At 49.9% G+C, this 19603-nt stretch overlaps 1 protein-coding gene across 7 annotated transcripts in view; it reads right to left on the bottom strand.

The window, feature by feature from the left end:
- Window positions 1-19603, bottom strand: part of LOC135545680 (mitogen-activated protein kinase kinase kinase kinase 4-like) — a 136752-nt gene that overhangs the window by 87412 nt on the left and 29737 nt on the right. For 5 of the 7 annotated variants that reach the window (XM_064973467.1, XM_064973465.1, XM_064973466.1 and 2 more), the window contains exons 9-15: window positions 19297-19375; window positions 12644-12816; window positions 9817-9889; window positions 8478-8685; window positions 7807-7938; window positions 5792-5857; window positions 1609-1809 (exon numbers count right to left, since the gene is read on the bottom strand). In XM_064973467.1, the coding sequence (XP_064829539.1) occupies window positions 1609-1809; window positions 5792-5857; window positions 7807-7938; window positions 8478-8685; window positions 9817-9889; window positions 12644-12816; window positions 19297-19375 (932 nt within the window). Of the gene's footprint in view, window positions 1-10; window positions 113-1608; window positions 1810-5791; window positions 5858-7806; window positions 7939-8477; window positions 8686-9816; window positions 9890-12643; window positions 12817-19296; window positions 19376-19603 lie in introns of those variants that run through there. The other 2 variants (XM_064973471.1, XM_064973469.1) reach the window with 2 other exon arrangements.

The following is a 19603-nucleotide window of genomic DNA, read 5'->3' as shown; positions in this document are numbered from 1 at the left end:
GTCCATCTCTATCTGAGAAACATGATAGAGCAGTCAGAAACCTTCACCCTGTCCATCTCCATCTGAGAAACATGATAGAGCAGTCAGAAACCTTCACCCTGTCCATCTCCATCTGAGCAACATTGAAGAACAGTCAGAAACCTTCACCTTGTCCATCTCCATCTGAGCAACATGGAAGAGCAGTCAGAACCTGACACCTGAACACTGGAGTCAGACAGTATTACAGCATACTGGAATATCAAATATCACTAATAACCCAAAACGGAGACACTTGGATATCAGACATGAATGACCACTAAAACAAACACAACGCTGGACAGACAGAGAGACAGACAGGGAAGTGGGTGTAGACAGAGAGACAGACAGGGCAGTGGGACAGACATAGACACAGACATGGCAGTGGGACAGACAGAGAGACAGACAGGGCAGTGGGACAGACAGAGAGACAGACAGGGCAGTGAGATAGACAGAGAGACAGACAGGATAGTGGGACAGACAGGGCAGTGGGACAGACATAGACACAGACATGACAGGTGGACAGACAGAGAGACAGACTGGGACAGTCAACAGACAGAGAGACAGACACGGCAGTGGGACAGACATAGAAACAGAGGGCAGTGAGACAGACAGAGAGACAGACAGGAAAGTTGGACAGAGGAACAGACAGGAAAGTCACAGACAGACAGACAGAGGCAGAGGGACAGAAATAGAGATAGACAGAGGCAGTGGGACAGAAATAGAGATAGACAGGGGCAGTGGGACAGATATAGATACAGACAGGGGCAGTACGTCAGATACGGAAGTGGGACAGACAGGGAGACAGGGGCAGTGGGACAGAAATAGAGATAGACAGGGTTAGTGGGACAGACAGAGAGAGAAACAGGAAGGTGGGTCAGACAGAGACAGACATGGCAGTGGGTCAGACAGAGAGACAGACAGGGCAGTGGGACAAACAGAGAGACAGACAGGGCAGTGGGACAGACATAGACACAGACATGGCAGTGGGTCAGACAGAGAGACAGACAGGGCAGTGGGACAGACAGAGAGACAGACAGAGGCAGTTAGACAAACAAAGAGACAGACAAAGAGACAGACAGGGCCGTGGGACAGGCAGAGAGACAGACAGGGAAGTGGGACAGACAAAGAGACAGACGAGGGCAGTGGGACAGACAGAGACAGGTGCAGTGAGACAGACATAGAGATAGACCGGGGTAGTGGGACAGACATAGAGACAGACAGGAAGGTGGGCAGACAGGGAACAGACATGGCAGTGGGACAGACAGAGACAGACAGGGCAGTGGGACAGACAGAGAGACAGACAGAGGCAATGAGACAAACAAAGAGACCGACAAAGAGGCCATGGGACAGACAAAGAGACAGACAGGGGCGGTGGGACAGGCAGAGAGATAGACAGGGGCAGTGGGACAAAGAAACAGACGAGGGCAGTGGGACAGACACAGAGACAGACAGGGCAGTGGGACAGACAGAGATAGAAAGGGTGGTGGGACAGACAGAGAGACAGTGCAGTGGGACAGAAAGAGGTAGCGGGGAGGGGCGGCTGAGGGAGGCAGGGGGAGTGGGACAAAGGGGAGGGTCATGGGACTTTACCACTTTGCGCTGGCTATTTGCGGGGGTGTTATGCGTGGCGCTAGCAGCCTTGTGGGGCTCCCTCTTTTTGTGCCTGTGGTCGTGCTGAAGTGAAAGCAGCTGCGTCTGGTCTTTGGGCAGCGTGCGGTGGAACTTTTTACCCTGCTGCTGCTGGGGCTGCTGCTGAGGATGAGGCTGTGGAGGTGGAGGCTCGGTCCTCCTCTACACAATGACAGAGACAAACACAGGACACTGAAGTTCTGAAGCCTCATCCCAGGCCTGCAGTACTGCCCCCAAACAGATAGATAACAGAGCCATGTGTCCAACGCTACAGCCTGGAAACGGCTGCTTTCAATGGAGCATCTACTGTAGCTAGCAGACCCTCCGGGGGCCTCTACTGTAGCTAGCAGACCCTCCAGGGGCCTCTACTGTAGCTAGCAGACCCTCCGGGGGCCTCTACTGTAGCTAGCAGACCCTCCGGGGGCCTCTACTGTAGCTAGCAGACCCTCCGGGGGCCTCTACTGTAGCTAGCAGACCCTTCGGGAGACTCTCTGTAGCTAGCAGACCCTGGCCCTGCAGGAAACTCTACTGTATCTAGCAGGCCATGGCCCTGCAGGAAACTCTACTGTATCTAGCAGGCCCTGGCCCTGCAGGAAACTCTACTGTATCTAGCAGGCCCTGGCCCTGCAGGAAGCTCTACTGTAGCTAGCAGACCCTGGCCCTGCAGGAGACTCTACTGTAGCTAGCAGACCCTGGCCCTGCAGGAAACTCTACTGTATCTATCAGACCCTGGCCCTGCAGGAGCCTCTACTGTAGCTAGCAGACCCAGGCCCTGCAGGAGCCTCTACTGTAGCTAGCAGACCCTGGCCCTGCAGGAGCCTCTACTGTAAATAGCAGACCCTTCGGGAGACTCTACTGTAGCTAGCAGACCCTTCGGGAGACTGTACTGTAACTAGCATACCCTTCAGGAAACTCTACTGTATCTAGCAGGCCCTGCAGGAGCCTCTACTGTAGCTAGAAAACCCTAGCACTGCAGGAGACTCTACTGTAGCTAGCAGACCCTGCAGGAGACTCTACTGTAACTAGCAGACCCTGGCCCTGCAGGATCCTCTACTGTAGCTAGCAGACCCTGACCCTGCGGTCCCTCTACTATAGCTAGCAGACGCTGGCCCTGCAGGATCCTCTACTGTAGCTAGCAGACCCTGGCCCTGCGGTCCCTCTACTGTAGCTAGCAGACGCTGGCCCTGCAGGATCCTGTACTGTAGCTAGCAGGCCCTGACCCTGCAGGATCCTCTACTGTAGCTAGCAGACGCTGGCCCTGCAGGATCCTCTACTGTAGCTAGCAGACCCTAACCCTGCAGGAGCCCCTACTGTAGCTAGCAGACGCTGGCCCTGCAGGATCCCCTACTGTAGCTAGCAGACGCTGGCCCTGCAGGATCCTCTACTGTAGCTAGCAGACCCTGACCCTGCAGGATCCTGTACTGTAGCTAGCAGGCCCTGACCCTGCAGGATCCTCTACTGCAGCTAGCAGACCCTGACCCTGCAGGACCCTCTACTGTAGCTAGCAGACCCTGACCCTGCAGGATCCTCTACTGTAGCTAGCAGACGCTGGCCCTGCAGGATTCTCTACTGCAGCTAGCAGACGCTGGCCCTGCAGGATCCTCTACTGTAGCTAGCAGACGCTGGCCCTGCAGGATTCTCTACTGCAGCTAGCAGACGCTGGCCCTGCAGGATCCCCTACTGTAGCTAGCAGACGCTGGCCCTGCATGATTCTCTACTGCAGCTAGCAGACGCTGACCCTGCAGGATCTCATTGAAACGAATACCGTAGAGAGGCTTAAGTCTCTCCAGACTTCAGAACTGGAGGAGATATTATTTCAGGAGGGGCACTCCCAGGCATTATGATCAGCACACATTTAAAGCACACAGGCAAGCACACACACACACCCGCTAGAAGCACACACACACACACACACACACACACACACACACACACACACACACACACACACACACACACACACACACACACACACACACACACACACACACACACACACACACAACACACACACACACACACACACACACACACACACACACACACACACACACACACACACACACACACACACACACACACACACACACTTCCCTCCTCAGCTCTTAAGGTTCCTTGGAAAACTCTTGCCAAGTTAAGAACCTTTGAGCTCAGTGGGGGGTTCTTAACGTGGCATCTACGCTTCTTCAGGATTCTAAAAGGTTATTGAAATGTATGGAAACCTGCTGATGTGTGCCTTTTATAGCACACAGCAACTTGACCAGTGTTGACTAGTGTTGATTTTGCAGTGTAACATTTCTAGTGTTGCACCTGTTACTGAAATGGTTGAACCAGTTTGGATGCTTTAGGTAGTCTCCTAACCCTGACAGTCATTCTTAGCACAAGTTGAAGGTGAATACAAATTCCAAATGTTGGATATCCCCACTCTGGATGGATTCTAATAGGAATTACACATCACTTTGCAAGCCAGCATAATGTGACTTGCAGGCCTGATGTGGCGCGTAAACTATGAGTTTCAGGCCAGTGTATAAGGGTAAAACTCTCAAAATAAGGCCTCATGAAATATGTATTGTATTGTCTTAAAAAATGTAATTTTAAATCTGACTTTGTGAAGGCCACAGGACTGAAAATGAATGGATGCTACAACCATGTCACTAGGAAACACAGTCATGGGTAGTACTGGTAACTCTAAAATTAACTCGACAGGTACCCTGGGAAGTATGCAAAGAACGCTCAACACTCTACAGCAGGGTTATCCAATTCTGGTTCTGGAGTGCCAAAACATTCCTGTTTTTGGTTTCTACATGGATTTTTTCATGGTTCCTCAAAGAACCATCCCATTTAAGGTTCTTCAGATAACCTAAAATGGTTCCCCCATGGCATCGCTCTGAAGAACCTTATTTGGTTCCAACTTCAACCTTTATTTTTTAACAGTGTATATTCCTCGTTGGAAGTGGTTACAAGGAGGTCACACTGACATGAAGACTAAAGAGAGAGAAAGCGAAGTTGAGTTAAATCAATTCAACATCTGTAATCCCATATAAGCTTGGATGTTTTTCATCTATGATTCATGATGAGTTCAACATCATTTTTCATTTTAGTTGCTTAATCAGATTAAATGAAAAACAAAAAGCCCCTTTATGTAATTAGGCATTTAAACTCTCTTTAACCCGTGTTGACAAACATGATGAGAGCATTTTTCTCCAAGCACCACACGCTATTTAAAGGCTAAACACAAACCATGGAATTCTATCATAAGGATCAAGACTAATGATCACGATGAGGATATACATAAATAATCTATTAGGTTTCTGGCTGTTAGGCACAGCAGTGGCCTTCTCAAGCCAAAAGGAGACTGGAATCCTTACTCAAGGGACAAACAAACTTGAATGCATTGTTTTATTGTCCCTACATTGCATTGTGAGCCTAAACATTCCCTTTCATTGATTTTCAAACCATATTTTTCTTTGCATCACGGTAGGGAGTTACACTTCCATCCATACAACAAACAGTTTATCCAACGTTCCAAAAACAGGGTTCCTCCTGTCAATTCCTTTAGATGCAACTTTGCCCTTTAAAGCAAATGACACCTTTCAGCACAAGGCTCCTTACAGATTAAAAGTCAAACAGAGCCTTTCTTATGTGTTCTCTTCTACAGTACATTACAGTGCATAGTCTTTTATGTTGCCCTTGAGTACGCAGGGTTGACTGTGCTTTCAGTTAGCCTAGCATCTATCATCCTTAGAGATCTTTAGAGAATGTGGCCTTTACCTCCCAATGCTAAGTGTGGGATTTCATGAGAGGAATTATTTAACTGTGAGCTGTGGAACAGGAGCCATAAAATACTCTGAGATAGCAACAAGGTCTTGAACTTGAAATCAGCCAGGATAGTCTAAACATTGAAATTTTCACCATTCGATTTTCTCCACTCCCTCATTGAATACTCCTGACACACCGATGTCCTCACATTCTGTTTCATGCAGAACCAGTAATAATATTTCCCTTAGGCACAGCATCCAAGCCAAAACATTTACATTCAATAACCACCCATGTCTTTAATACAAACTGAAGTAATTTCCTGGTAGGGTTTGATGCATTCTGTTCTATGTAGGTTGAGTGAGAAAAATCAGAAAGCAATTATTACCTGTTCAGCTACAGGACCTGCAGGCCTTCCTCCGACATCAACCCGCTGTCTGCCACGATCCTCCACCTAACAATCAACGAGAGAGAAAAAAAGATTTGATAACGTCGAGGTTTCTGACTTAGGAAATCCAAAGACTGAATACTGGTAAAAAAACTAAAATATTCAGTGTCTAGCTGGCTTGCATAAGGCTCTTAACCCTCCTCTTTTAAATATTTAACCATGGAAATCAGTCCACATGACTCTCAAAGGCCTTGATAGAGTGCGTGACAGAATCAAAAGTGTGCAAGGAGTTCTTCCCCCCTGGGTTAACACAGAATGGGTTAAAAACCTTCTCCAGATCATGTTAAATGGTACACACTGCATCTCCAGATGCACGTGAGGATTCATGACGATGAGAAGGCAGAAGCCCATGTAAGCTACAGCACAGACAGGCAGACAGGAGGAGAGAGAGCAGCACAGCCAGGCAATCAGCCCTACCGACCATCTGGAATAAATTAGTAGCCGGGCCACTTTCCAGGATTCTGCCTAAACTCATTAGAACTGCCTTCTGCATTGCACTCACCAAGAGAAACACATGCATGGAGCCCGTCAACTTACACACATAGTCTAAGTCCCAAATGGTACCCTATTTCCTATATAATGCACTACTTTTGACCAGAGACCCTTGGGGAATAGGGAATACAGGGAAAAGAGTACCATTTGAGACACATGGATCATGATTCAGGGGCTATTGCTCAGCTCATGGTGCGGTGAACAGACTCCAAAACACCTCACACCTCAATGATCCCTCTGAACACCTCAATGATCCCTCTGAACACCTCAATGATCCCCCTGAACACCTCAATGATCCCTCTGAACACCTCAATGATCCCTCTGAACACCTCAATGATCCCCCTGAACACCTCAATGATCCCTCTGAACACCTCAATGATCCCTCTGAACACCTCAATGATCCCCCTGAACACCTCAATGATCCCTCTGAACACCTCAATGATCCCTCTGAACACCTCAATGATCCCTCTGAACACCTCAATGATCCCTCTGAACACCTCAATGATGCCTGCAATAAACCCACACCTATTGCCATATCATCTACTGTTCTGTTCTGCAGTCAGGCAGGTGTGGCTCATTCAGAGCCAGCGAACTGTGAGAGATTAATTAACCGAGTGTTTGAATTAAACAGACTAATTAAAGTCCTCAGAATGACATGACAGTTCCCTCTACCGTGGCTATAGGATGCTGTAATTGTCACGGACTTCTCTCCATGGCGCTCACCCTAGCTCCAACTTCAAATCATGGGAAATGTTCATACAGCAGAAAAAAGGGGAGTCATTTAATTATTTTCTTTCAGGATGGTCCCACAGGCAATTTCTTTCTGTGATCTTCCATAGAGTTTCCAACCATCAGTGGATTTAAATGCTAGCTTGGTAGATTTAATCACCAATGGGCTGAAAACTGAGACAGGTGGAAGTGCTATGTCAACACCTTTCATACCAAATGCATATAAGCAGTTTTTGTAGAGGAACATGTATAAAATGTTAACTTGCACCTGGATTAAAAATGCATTGACCTTGTCACAAGGAATCTTTCAGAGCAGGTAACCGACTAAACAAAGTGGGTCCTGTCCCACTGAACAGTGTTATGTAATGTGTTATGAGACACAACCATGTTAAAATGTTCAGACTTCAGACACAGATTATGTATGGACCTAAAATGTCTACCGAGACTGTAGAATCTAGATCATATTGGCGCAAGACGATGCCGTCTGAATTCCAGGACCTTACAGCTTGTAGCAGACTACTTACAGGGAAAAAACTAATACACTGTTATTATACAGGAATCAAAATATTCAGAATCCTCCTCAGGTATTGGGCACAAAAGACCATCTAATCAGTACATATTTTTTGGGCTTCTGCCTATCACGTGGAGCAATGTGGGCAGATAAGAATTAAGCAGGTAGGGGGTCTACTACTTAGAGCATTGTGCTTTTGAGGGGGGTCAAATTGAACAGCTACCCGTCTCTTGTCACTTCTCTTGTTCCTTTCATCCAATAGACCTCTGTCATTAGCTTCAGTCTCCTCCCTCCATAGCATCTCCTGTAGTTCTGGCCATTGGAACCCAGAATCCTGCAGCTGCTTCCTCTGTTGCTGTAACACAAAAACAACACCACAAGGCCACTGAACATGGTATTACCTCAACTTCATTCAACACAACAGAATATTTTCTCTGTAAATAGTCAGTGGGACATCACAGTCCAACACGGCAAATTACATAACTTTCTAGCCATCTGTACGGCACTATACATCAACAGCAAACAGAACAGAACATACAGTTTCTGTGCATTCAGTCCTAATACGACATATGTTATTTGTCTTTTGTGCAACGCAAACCACACAGGAGCATCACTCCTGAACGCAATCCCTCTGTATTTGAAAACAACAATAAAATACTCTATATTGTTCTATAAGACAATTCTTTGGTTTGTTCAACACTAATCAGTCCTTCCCAATTGAGCCAAACAAACAACAGGAGAGAGAGAGAGAAAGATAGAGAGAAATAGAGAGAAAGCCCGCCAAATCTCTAGCCAGCCAAGCTCATTTGCTGGCTGGGCAGCAGGCATTTGGTTCTGCTGCTCTGTTGGAGACGGCTGCTGAGAGGAGTGTTTCAACTAAAGAGTGTCTCTCACGTCCTCCAGCCTCCTGCGCTGCTCCTTCTGCTGGTGGATCCTCTTCTGCCTCTCGGCCAGCAGCTGCTGTTTGTAACTCTCCTGGTCCCGGAGCTGCTGCTGCAGGACCTGCTGCTGTCGCTGGGCTTCTGACCAGTTCTTGTTCTCCTGCTGCAGACGCAGGAACTCTCTTCTCAGAGAGGACTCCCCCGACAGGTTCACTATGGAGCTAGAGTGATAGGACAGAGAGGGTAGCCGAAGAGCAGGGCACAGAGTGAGTGATGGGCAGGAGGAGTGAGGAGGCACATGGATTTATGGCTAGGAGTATAGTTACACACACACACACACACACACACACACACACACACACACACACACACACACACACACACACACACACACACACACACACACACACACACACACACACACAAACACACACACACACACACACGCACGCACACACACACACGCACTTGTGGGTATATACGGACTGGGATACACAGGGACACATACTCTACAGTCCACAGCAGAAAATATATATTTTTATAGTCACTGCCATATGGCGCCCTGTCCAGCTAAGCGAAAAGAAGCAGAGCATCTGGTGTCTTCATTGACAAGCCCATGCGTTCACACATTGTGCACTCTCAGACGAATATCCTCTATGACAGTTCTCAGGCCTGCATTACATAAACGGTAGAGCTTGGACTTCACAGAGGGGGTCATCTGGCTGTTTGATGGACCCAGTAGAGCTTGGACTCTTGCTTCACAGAGGGGGCAGCTGGCTGTTTGATGGACCCAGTAGAACTTGGACTCTAGCTTCACAGAGGGGGTAATCTGGCTGTTTGACGGACCCAGTAGAGCTTGGACTCTAGCTTCACAGAGGGGGTCATCTGGCTGTTTGATGGACCCAGTAGAGCTTGGACTCTTGCTTCACAGAGGGGGCAGCTGGCTGTTTGATGGACCCAGTAGAGCTTGGACTCTAGCTTCACAGAGGGGGTAATCTGGCTGTTTGACGGACCCAGTAGAGCTTGGACTCTAGCTTCACAGAGGGGGCAGCTGGCTGTTTGATGGACCCAGTAGAGCTTGGACTCTAGCTTCACAGAGGGGTCAGCTGGTTGTTTGATGGACCCAGTAGAGCTTGGACTAGCTTCACAGAGGGGATCAGCTGGCTGTTCCATGGACCCAGTAGAGCTTGGACTCTAGCTTCACAGCGGGGGTCAGCTGGCTATTCAATGGACCCAGTAGAGCTTGGACTCTAGCTTCACAGAGGGGGTCATCTGGCTGTTCGATGGAACCAGGCGTGACACCAGAGGTAGTGTTTGACCTTCTTTACAGTGTTAACGCTGTGTCATCATACCTGGGTTCACCTTCCTCTTCGTTAATCTCCTCCTCCTCATCCTCACTGCCGCTGTATTCATACTCTGGACTCTCTGTGGACAACATGTGACCAGAGTATATTTTAGACATGAGGGATGCATGCAATCTCAATGATACAGTACATTATGCACATGACTACACAGTGCCTACAGAAAGAATTCAGACCCTTTGACTTTTCCCCCATTTGTTACGTTACAGCCTTATTTTAAAATGTAGTAAATTAATAAAAATCCTCAGCATTCTACACACAATACCCTACAATGACAAACTGAAAACAGGTTTTTAGAAATGTAGGAAATTTATTCAAAAAAAACAAACTTATTTACATAAGTTATTCAGACCCTTTGCTAGGAGACTCGAAATTGAGCTCAGGTGCATCCTGTTTCCATTGATCATCCTTGAGATGTTTCTACAACTTGATTGGAGTCCACCTGTGGTAAATTCAATTGATTGGACATGATTTGGAAAGGCACACACCTGTCTATTTAAGGTCCCACCGTTGACAGTGCATGTCAGAGCAAAAACCAAGCCATGAGGTCGAAGGAATTGTCCGTATAGCTCCGAGACAGGATTGTGTTGAGGCACAGCTCTGAGGAAGGGTACCAAAAAATGTCTGCAGCATTGAAGGTCCACAATAACACAGTAGCTCCATCATTCTTAAATGGAAGTAGTTTTGAACCACCAAAACTCTTCCTTGAGCAATCGGGGGAGAAGGGCCTTGGTCAGGGAGGTGGCCAAGAACCTGATGGTCCCTCTGACAGAGCTCTAGAGTTCCTCTGTGGATATGGGAGAATCTTCCAGAAAGAAAACCATCTCTGCATCACTCCACCAATCAGGCCTTTATGGTAGAGTGGCCAGATGGAAGCCACTCCGAAAAGGCAAATGATAGCCACTAGCAAAAGGCACCAAAAGACACCTAAAGACTCTCAGACCATGAGAACAAATATTCTCTGGTCTGATGAAACCAAGATTGAACTCTTTGGCCTGAATGCCAAGCGTCACATCTGGAGGAAACCTGGCACCATCCCTACGGTGAAGCATGGTGGTGGCAGCATCATGCTGTGGGAATGTTTTTCAGCAGCAGGGACTGGGAGACTTGTCAGGATCGAGGCAAAGATTAACGGAGAAATGTACAGAGAGATCCTTGATGAAAACCTGATCCAGCGTGCTCAGGACCTCAGACTGGGGCGAAGGTTCACCTTCCAACAGGACAACAACCCTAATCAGTCAGCCAAGACAACACAGCAGTGGCTTCGGGACAAGTCTCTGAATGTCCTTGAGTGGTTCAGCCAGAGCTCAGATCGAACACCTCTGGAGACACCTGAAAATAGCTGTGCAGCAACGCTCCCCATTCAACTTGACAGAGCTTGAGAGGATCTGCAGAGAAAAATGGGAGAATCTCCCCAAATACAGTCATACCCAAGAAGAGTGGCACAGCGGTCTAAGGCACTGCATGTCAGTGCAAGAGGCGTCAATACAGAATCCAGGCTGTATCAAATCCAGCCATGGTTGGGAGTCACATAGAGCGGCACACAACTTTCCGAAAGCACTGTATAGACTAGGATAAACAACGAGGTGGTTATTCTGTACAGTACAACAGGCTCACACATACTGTAACTTTCCCACAGTCAGCTAGTTCCTCCTCTCTCACCATCTAAGCAGGGAAAACATCAATTACAGTAAAACAACCCAATGTCTCCTCTCCAGGTGTCTCCTGCAGTTTACCCACATGGAACTAAAACTAGTCATGAACAGTCTCACTTCCTTTTCTTCAGCTGGATTCAATTCCAAAACGCTTGTCAAAATGAGTAAATAGTTCAGCATGTTAAAATTACGCTCATTCTTCCTTCTGAACCCTCACGAGTGTTTGTGAATTACACTGAGAAAGAATAAGAAAGAGAGAGATTATGACAGAAAGCGAGAGAAAGAGAGAGAGAGAGAGAGGGAGAGAGAGAAAGAAAGAAAAAGAGAGGAAGGGAGAGACGGGAACCGAGAGATATAGATAATGAGAGAGAGAGAGCGAGAGAGGAAGGAGAGGAAAGAGTGGGCTGGCCAAAGAAAATGGGCATCTGTTTCTAATTCCCAGTCAAACTCTAGTAGGTTATGAAAACAGGGTAACGACTGAGTGTTTCTGCTGTGTTTGGAGCTGCCGCTATCAGCGTCTCATTCGCTCTCACTAAAGGTTTGGCTCTGCTCTAAAAGGTCATTTCACTTTCTGTCTGAACAGTTAAGCAGAATGCCAACCAAAGAACAAACGGCACGAGGCCTAGGAAGCCGCCATTTTGCTTTTGAGGTCGAAGCCTAGAGTTTCTGTGGGCTCAGGGAGACGATGTCATTATGTGGCGTGAGGAGGAAGACGGAGGGCGGGAGGCCGCTGATGGTGTGGTGCAGTCTGGGAGATGATTAAACACTGCCTCCTCTGAGGCTCATTCCTCTCACATGACACGAGTGTGCAGTCTCACTATGAGAGGCTGACAAGAAGCAGTCCTGCTTCTGCCTCTAAACCCAATAGCCACCACATTACCAATGGATAATAGAATCTGTCAAGCTGATGACAGTAATACAGTAGCCTCTCACTAGGCTTAGAGAAATTAAACACTAGGAAAAGATTGAGGATCAAAATGGCTTTTTTCTGCCACTTTAACTGTTGCTGCCAGTGTGACTAACAATAACAAGGCCAAAAAGGCGCCCCATGGTTGTTGGCAGTGCAAAGTATCATACAGCACTAAAGCTTGCATGCCAGTCTCAGCAACTGTTGAGTGACACTAGGTGATCTCTGCTATCCTGTAATGACAACATGGCCTCACCTTTATCTCTCTTTTTCCTGGTTCTGTCCAGGTGGTCTTTTAGCATGATGCGGACCTGTCGTTCGTTGGGCAGGTCTTTGATGAACGAGTGCCTTAGGAGGGTTTCTGTAGCGGGACGATGGAGGTAGTTCTTCACCAGACAGCTCTCCACAAAGGTCATTAACTTCTTGGACCTGGAGAGGACACAGGGCCACAAAATGCTCAGGCAGTGTCCAAGATGGCAACCTAATCTCTGTAGTATGTAGTGTACTACTGCTGGCCAGATGCTCATGGTATAAAGGGAATAGGGTGTCATTTCAGACAGCCTCAATGTATTCCCAAAGTCTACCACGCATGAACCCAACTTTATTCAATTAATATTGAATAAACAAACACAATGCTTCATGCATTATGAAATGCATTATGAAAGGGTTGCTGAAGACATGTGAACTGGAAGACAAAAGTTTCTCTACCTTCCCATTGTATCTAAAAATACTAATTTTAGACTCCTGCATGCAGTCAAACTGTTACTGTCGGTGTCTGTCTTCTCACACTATGATGCTAAAATTCTAAACAGGAACGTGACAATCAACCATATGTGCTCAGCCTAAACTAATGCTACAGTATACAACAAACAGTGACATATGGGGTAAGGAAGGGACATTGTATTGCAGCAGTTTTGTTGGCAGTAATGTTATTGGAGCTAGCTAAGCAAGGGTAAAAGGTGAAGGAAGGCGGAGGGAGGTTGGATGCTGAGGAAAACATTCCTGCTGTGTTGTTGATGCTCTGTGGGGTGTGAGAGTGGTGTCTCTAAAGGAGAAAGGCATCGTGGTGTCGCTAAGGGAGGCAGAGCGGTGTCTCTGAGGGAGAGAGGCATCGTGGTGTCGCTAAAGGAGGCAGAGTGGTGTCGCTAAGGGAGGCAGAGTGGTGTCGCTAAGGGAGGCAGAGTGGTGTCGCTAAGGGAGGCAGAGTGTTGTCTCTAAGGGAGAGAGGCATCGTGGTGTCGCTAAAGGAGGCAGAGTGGTGTCGCTAAGGGAGGCAGAGTGGTGTCGCTAAGGGAGGCAGAGTGGTGTCGCTAAGGGAGGCAGAGTGGTGTCGCTAAAGGAGGCAGAGTGGTATCGCTAAGGGAGGCAGAGTGGTGTCGCTAAAGGAGGCAGAGTGGTATCGCTAAGGGAGGCAGAGTGGTATCGCTAAGGGAGGCAGAGTGGTGTCGCTAAAGGAGGCAGAGTGGTATCGCTAAGGGAGGCAGAGTGGTGTCGCTAAGGGAGGCAGAGTGGTATCGCTAAGGGAGGCAGAGTGGTGTCGCTAAGGGAGGCAGAGTGGTGTCGCTAAGGGAGGCAGAGTGGTGTCGCTAAGGGAGGCAGAGTGGTGTCGCTAAAGGAGGCAGAGTGGTATCGCTAAGGGAGGCAGAGTGGTGTCGCTAAGGGAGGCAGAGTGTTATCGCTAAGGGAGGCAGAGTGGTGTCGCTAAGGGAGGCAGAGTGGTGTCGCTAAGGGAGGCAGAGTGGTGTCGCTAAGGGAGGCAGAGAGTTGTCGCTAAGGGAGGCAGAGTAGTGTCGCTAAGGCAGGCCGAGTGGTGTCGCTAAGGGAGGCAGAGTGTTGTCTCTAAGGGAGAGAGGCATCGTGGTGTCGCTAAGGGAGGCAAAGTGGTGTCTCTGAGGGAGAGAGGCATCGTGGTGTCGCTAAGGGAGGCAGAGTGGTGTCTCTAAGGGAGAGAGGCATTGTGGTGTTGCTAAGGGAGGCAGAGTGGTGTCGCTAAGGGAGGCAGAGTGGTGTCTCTAAGGGAGAGAGACATTGTGGTGTCGCGAAGGGAGGCAGAGTGGTGTCTTTAATGGAGCGAGGCAGAGTGGTGTCGCTAAGGGAGGCAGAGTGGTGTCGCTAAAGGAGGCAGAGTGGTATCGCTAAGGGAGGCAGAGTGGTGTCGCTAAGGGAGGCAGAGTGTTATCGCTAAGGGAGGCAGAGTGGTGTCGCTAAGGGAGGCAGAGTGGTGTCGCTAAGGGAGGCAGAGTGGTGTCGCTAAGGGAGGCAGAGAGTTGTCGCTAAGGGAGGCAGAGTAGTGTCGCTAAGGCAGGCAGAGTGGTGTCGCTAAGGGAGGCAGAGTGTTGTCTCTAAGGGAGAGAGGCATCGTGGTGTCGCTAAGGGAGGCAAAGTGGTGTCTCTGAGGGAGAGAGGCATCGTGGTGTCGCTAAGGGAGGCAGAGTGGTGTCTCCAAGGGAGGGAGGCATCGTGCTGTCTCTGAGAGAGGGAGGCAGAGTGGTATCTCTAAGGGAGAGAGGCAGAGTGGTGTCTCTAAGGAAGCAGATTGGTGTCTCTAAGGAAGTGAGACAGAGTATTGTCTCTAAGGGAGAGAGGCAGAGCGGTATCTCTAAGGGAGAGAGGCAGAGTGGTGTCTCTAAGGAAGCAGATTGATGTCTCTAAGGAAGTGAGACAGAGTATTGTCTCTAAGGGAGAGAGACAGAGTGGTATCTCTAAGGGAGAGAGGCAGAGCGGTATCTCTAAGGGAGAGAGGCAGAGTGGTGTCTCTAAGGAAGCAGATTGGTGTCTCTAAGGAAGTGAGACAGATTATTGTCTCTAAGGGAGAGAGGCAGAGTGGTGTCTCTAAGGAGGCAGATTGGTGTCTCTAAGGAAGTGAGACAGAGTATTGTCTCTAAGGGAGGGAGGCAGAGTGGTGTCTCTAAGGAAGCAGATTTGTGTCTCTAAGGAAGTGCGACAGAGTATTGTCTCTAAGGGAGAGAGGCAGAGTGGTGTCTCTAAGGAAGCAGATTGGTGTCTCTAAGGAAGTGAGACAGAGTATTGTCTCTAAGAGAGAGAGGCAGAGTGGTGTCTCTAAGGGAGGGAAGTAGTGTGGTGTCATTAAAGGAGGCAGAGTGGTGTCACTAAGGGAGAGAGGCAGAGTGGTGTCTCTAAGGAAGCAGATTGGTGTCTCTAAGGAAGTGAGACAGAGTATTGTCTCTAAGGGAGAGAGGCAGAGTGGTGTCTCTAAGGGAGGGAAGTAGTGTGGTGTCACTAAAGGAGGCAGAGTGGTGTCACTAAGGGAGAGAGGCAGAGTGGTGTCTCTAAGGGAGGGAGGTAGTGTGGTGTCACTAAAGGAGGCAGAGTGGTGTCACTAAGGGAGCGAGACAGAGTGGTGTCTCTGAAGGAGGGAGAAAGAGCGGTATCTCTGAGGGAGAGAGACAGTGGTGTCTCTAAGGGAGGCAGAGTGGTGTCTCTCAGGGAGGGAGGCAGAGTGGAGTCTCCAAGGGAGGCAGAGTGGTGTCTCCAAGGGAGGCAGAGTGGTGTCTCCAAGGGAGGGAGGCAGAGTGGTGTCTCTAAGAGAGGGAGAGTAGTGTCTCTAAGAGAGGGTGGAAGAGTGTTGTCTCTAAGGGAGGCAGAGTGGTGTCTCTAAGGGAGAGAGAGTAGTGCCTCTGAGGGAGGGAGGCAGAGTGGTGTCTCTAAGGGAGGGAGGCAGAGTGGTGTCTCTAAGGGAGGGGGGCAGAGTGGTGTCTCTAAGGGAGGCAGAGTGGTGTCGCTAAGGGACGGAGGCAGAGTGGTGTCTCTAAGGGAGGGAGGCAGAGTAGTGTCTCTAGAGGGAGGGAGAGTAGTGTCTCTACGGGAGGGAGAGTAGTGTCTCTAAGGGAGGGAGGCAGAGTGGTGTCTCTAAGGGAGGGAGGCAGAGTGGTGTCTCTGAGGGAGGGACGGAGGCAGAGTGGTGTCTCTAAGGGAGGGAGGCAGAGTGGTGTCTCTAAGGGAGGGTGGCAGAGTGGTGTCTCTAAGGGAGGCAGAGTGGTGTCGCTAAGGGACAGAGGCAGAGTGGTGTCTCTAAGGAAGGGAGGGAGGAAGAGTGGTGTCTCTATGGGAGGGAGAGTAGTGTCTCTAAGGGAGGGAGGCAGAGTGGTGTCTCTAAGGGAGGGAGGCAGAGTGGTGTCTCTAAGGGAGGGAGGCAGAGTGGTGTCTCTAAGGGAGGCAGAGTGGTGTTTCTAAGGGAGGGAGGGTGGTATGTCTAAGGGAGGAAGGCAGAGTGGTGTCTCTAAGGGAGGGAGGCAGAGTGGTGTCTCTAAGGGAGGGAGGCAGAGTGGTGTCTCTGAGGGAGGGAGGCAGAGTGGTGTCTCTACGGGAGGGAGAGTAGTGTCTCTAAGGGAGGGAGACAGAGTGTTGTCTCTAAGGGAGGGAGGCAGAGTGGTGTCTCTAAGGTAGGCAGAGTGGTGTTTCTAAGGGAGGGAGGGTGGTATGTCTAAGGGAGAGAGGCAGAGTGGTGTCTCTAAGGAAGCAGATTGGTGTCTCTAAGGAAGTGAGACAGAGTATTGTCTCTAAGGGAGAGAGGCAGAGTGGTGTCTCTAAGGGAGGGAGGTAGTGTGGTGTCACTAAAGGAGGCAGAGTGGTGTCACTAAGGGAGCGAGACAGAGTGGTGTCTCTGAAGGAGGGAGAAAGAGCGGTATCTCTGAGGGAGAGAGACAGTGGTGTCTCAAAGGGAGGCAGAGTGGTGTCTCTCAGGGAGGGAGGCAGAGTGGAGTCTCCAAGGGAGGCAGAGTGGTGTCTCCAATGGAGGCAGAGTGGTGTCTCTAAGGGAGGGAGGCAGAGTGGTGTCTCTAAGAGAGGGAGAGTAGTGTCTCTAACAGAGGGTGGAAGAGTGTTGTCTCTAAGGGAGGCAGAGTGGTGTCTCTAAGGGAGAGAGAGTAGTGTCTCTGAGGGAGGGAGGCAGAGTGGTGTCTCTAAGGGAGGGAGGCAGAGTGGTGTCTCTAAGGGAGGGTGGCAGAGTGGTGTCTCTAAGGGAGGCAGAGTGGTGTCGCTAAGGGACGGAGGCAGAGTGGTGTCTCTAAGGGAGGGAGGCAGAGTAGTGTCTCTGAGGGAGGGAGGAAGAGTGGTGTCTCTACGGGAGGGAGAGTAGTGTCTCTAAGGGAGGGAGGCAGAGTGTTGTCTCTAAGGGAGGGAGGCAGAGTGGTGTCTCTAAGGGAGGGAGGCAGAGTGGTGTCTGAGGGAGGGACGGAGGCAGAGTGGTGTCTCTAAGGGAGGGAGGCAGAGTGGTGTCTCTAAGGGAGGGTGGCAGAGTGGTGTCTCTAAGGGAGGCAGAGTGGTGTCGCTAAGGGACAGAGGCAGAGTGGTGTCTCTAAGGAAGGGAAGGAGGAAGAGTGGTGTCTCTAAGGGAGGGAGAGTAGTGTCTCTAAGGGAGGGAGGCAGAGTGGTGTCTCTAAGGGAGGGAGGCAGAGTGGTGTCTCTAAGGGAGGGAGGCAGAGTGGTGTCTCTAAGGGAGGCAGAGTGGTGTTTCTAAGGGAGGGAGGGTGGTATGTCTAAGGGAGGAAGGCAGAGTGGTGTCTCTAAGGGAGGGAGGCAGAGTGGTGTCTCTAAGGGAGGGAGGCAGAGTGGTGTCTCTGAGGGAGGGAGGCAGAGTGGTGTCTCTACGGGAGGGAGAGTAGTGTCTCTAAGGGAGGGAGGCAGAGTGGTGTCTCTAAGGTAGGCAGAGTGGTGTTTCTAAGGGAGGGAGGGTGGTATGTCTAAGGGAGGAAGGCAGAGTGGTGTCTCTAAGGGAGGGAGGCAGAGTGGTGTCTCTAAGGGAGGGAGGCAGAGTGGTGTCGCTAAAGGAGGCAGAGTGGGGTCGCTAAGGGAGGCAGAGTGGTGTCGCTAAGGGAGGCAGAGTGGTGTCGCTAAGGGAGGCAGAGTGTTGTCGCTAAGGGAGGCAGAGTGGTGTCGCTAAGGGAGGCAAAGTGGTGTCTCTGAGGGAGAGAGGCATTGTGGTATCGCTAAGGGAGGCAGAGTGGTGTCTCTAAAGGAGAAAGGCATTGTGGTGTCGCTAAGGGAGGCAGAGTGGTGTCGCTTATGGAAGCAGAGTGGTGTCTCTAAGGGAGGCAGAGTGGTGTCGCTAAGGGAGCGAGACAGATTATTGTCTCTAAGGGAGAGAGGCAGAGCGGTATCTCTAAGGGAGAGAGGCAGAGTGGTGTCTCTAAGGAAGCAGATTGGTGTCTCTAAGGAAGTGAGACAGAGTATTGTCTCTAAGGGAGAGAGGCAGAGTGGTGTCTCTAAGGGAGGGAGGTAGTGTGGTGTCACTAAAGGAGGCAGAGTGGTGTCACTAAGGGAGCGAGACAGAGTGGTGTCTCTGAAGGAGGGAGAAAGAGCGGTATCTCTGAGGGAGAGAGACAGAGTGGTGTCTCTAAGGGAGGCAGAGTGGTGTCTCTAAGGGAGGGAGGCAGAGTGGTGTCTCTAAGGGAGGGAGGCAGGGTGGTGTCTCTAAGGGAGGGAGGCAGAGTGGTGTCTCTAAGGGAGGGAGGGAGGCAGAGTGGTATCTTTAAGGGAGGGAGGCAGAGTGGTGTCTCTAAGGGAGGGTGGCAGAGTGGTGTCTCTAAGGGAGGCAGAGTGGTGTCACTAAGGGACGGAGGCAGAGTGGTGTCTCTAAGGAAGGGAGGGAGGAAGAGTGGTGTCTCTACGGGAGGGAGAGTAGTGTCTCTAAGGGAGGGAGGCAGAGTGTTGTCTCTAAGGGAGGAAGGCAGAGTGGTGTCTCTAAAGGATGGAGGCAGAGTGGTATCTCTACGGGAGGGAGGGAGAGTGGTGTCTCTAAGGGAGGGAGGCAGAGTGGTGTCTCTAAAGGAGGCAGAGCGGTGTCTCTAAGGGAGGGAGAGTGGTGTTTCTAAGGGAGGGAGGCAGAGTGGTGTCTCTGAGGGAGGGAGGCAGAGTGTTGTCGCTAAGAGAGAGAGCTGTCTTTCTTACCATTTCTTTGATTTGAGCCTGGGGGGCAGGTTGCGAGGAATGAGGAACAGGGCTCTCATGGGATGCAGGTCAGACAAGGCTGGGGACAGAGACAGACAGAGAAACTATGTATGCTTCCCAAATGGCACCATATTCCCTTTTTTTGCACTACTTCTAACCAGGGCCTCTTGTCAAAAGTAGTGCACTATGTAGGGAATAGCGTGCTGTTTCGAACGCAATAGACAGAAAGTGGACCGAGGTTATGAGAGGCACCATTGTGCCCCAATCACATGGCAGGGGATGGAAGAAGTGTTCTGCAGTGTTGTCA

The sequence above is a fragment of the Oncorhynchus masou genome, chromosome 9 (genome assembly GCF_036934945.1).
Source record: "Oncorhynchus masou masou isolate Uvic2021 chromosome 9, UVic_Omas_1.1, whole genome shotgun sequence".
Lineage (NCBI taxonomy): Eukaryota > Metazoa > Chordata > Actinopteri > Salmoniformes > Salmonidae > Oncorhynchus > Oncorhynchus masou.
The sequence above is the reverse complement of the archived record's forward strand: the minus strand, read 5'-3'. Positions and strand labels throughout refer to the sequence as shown.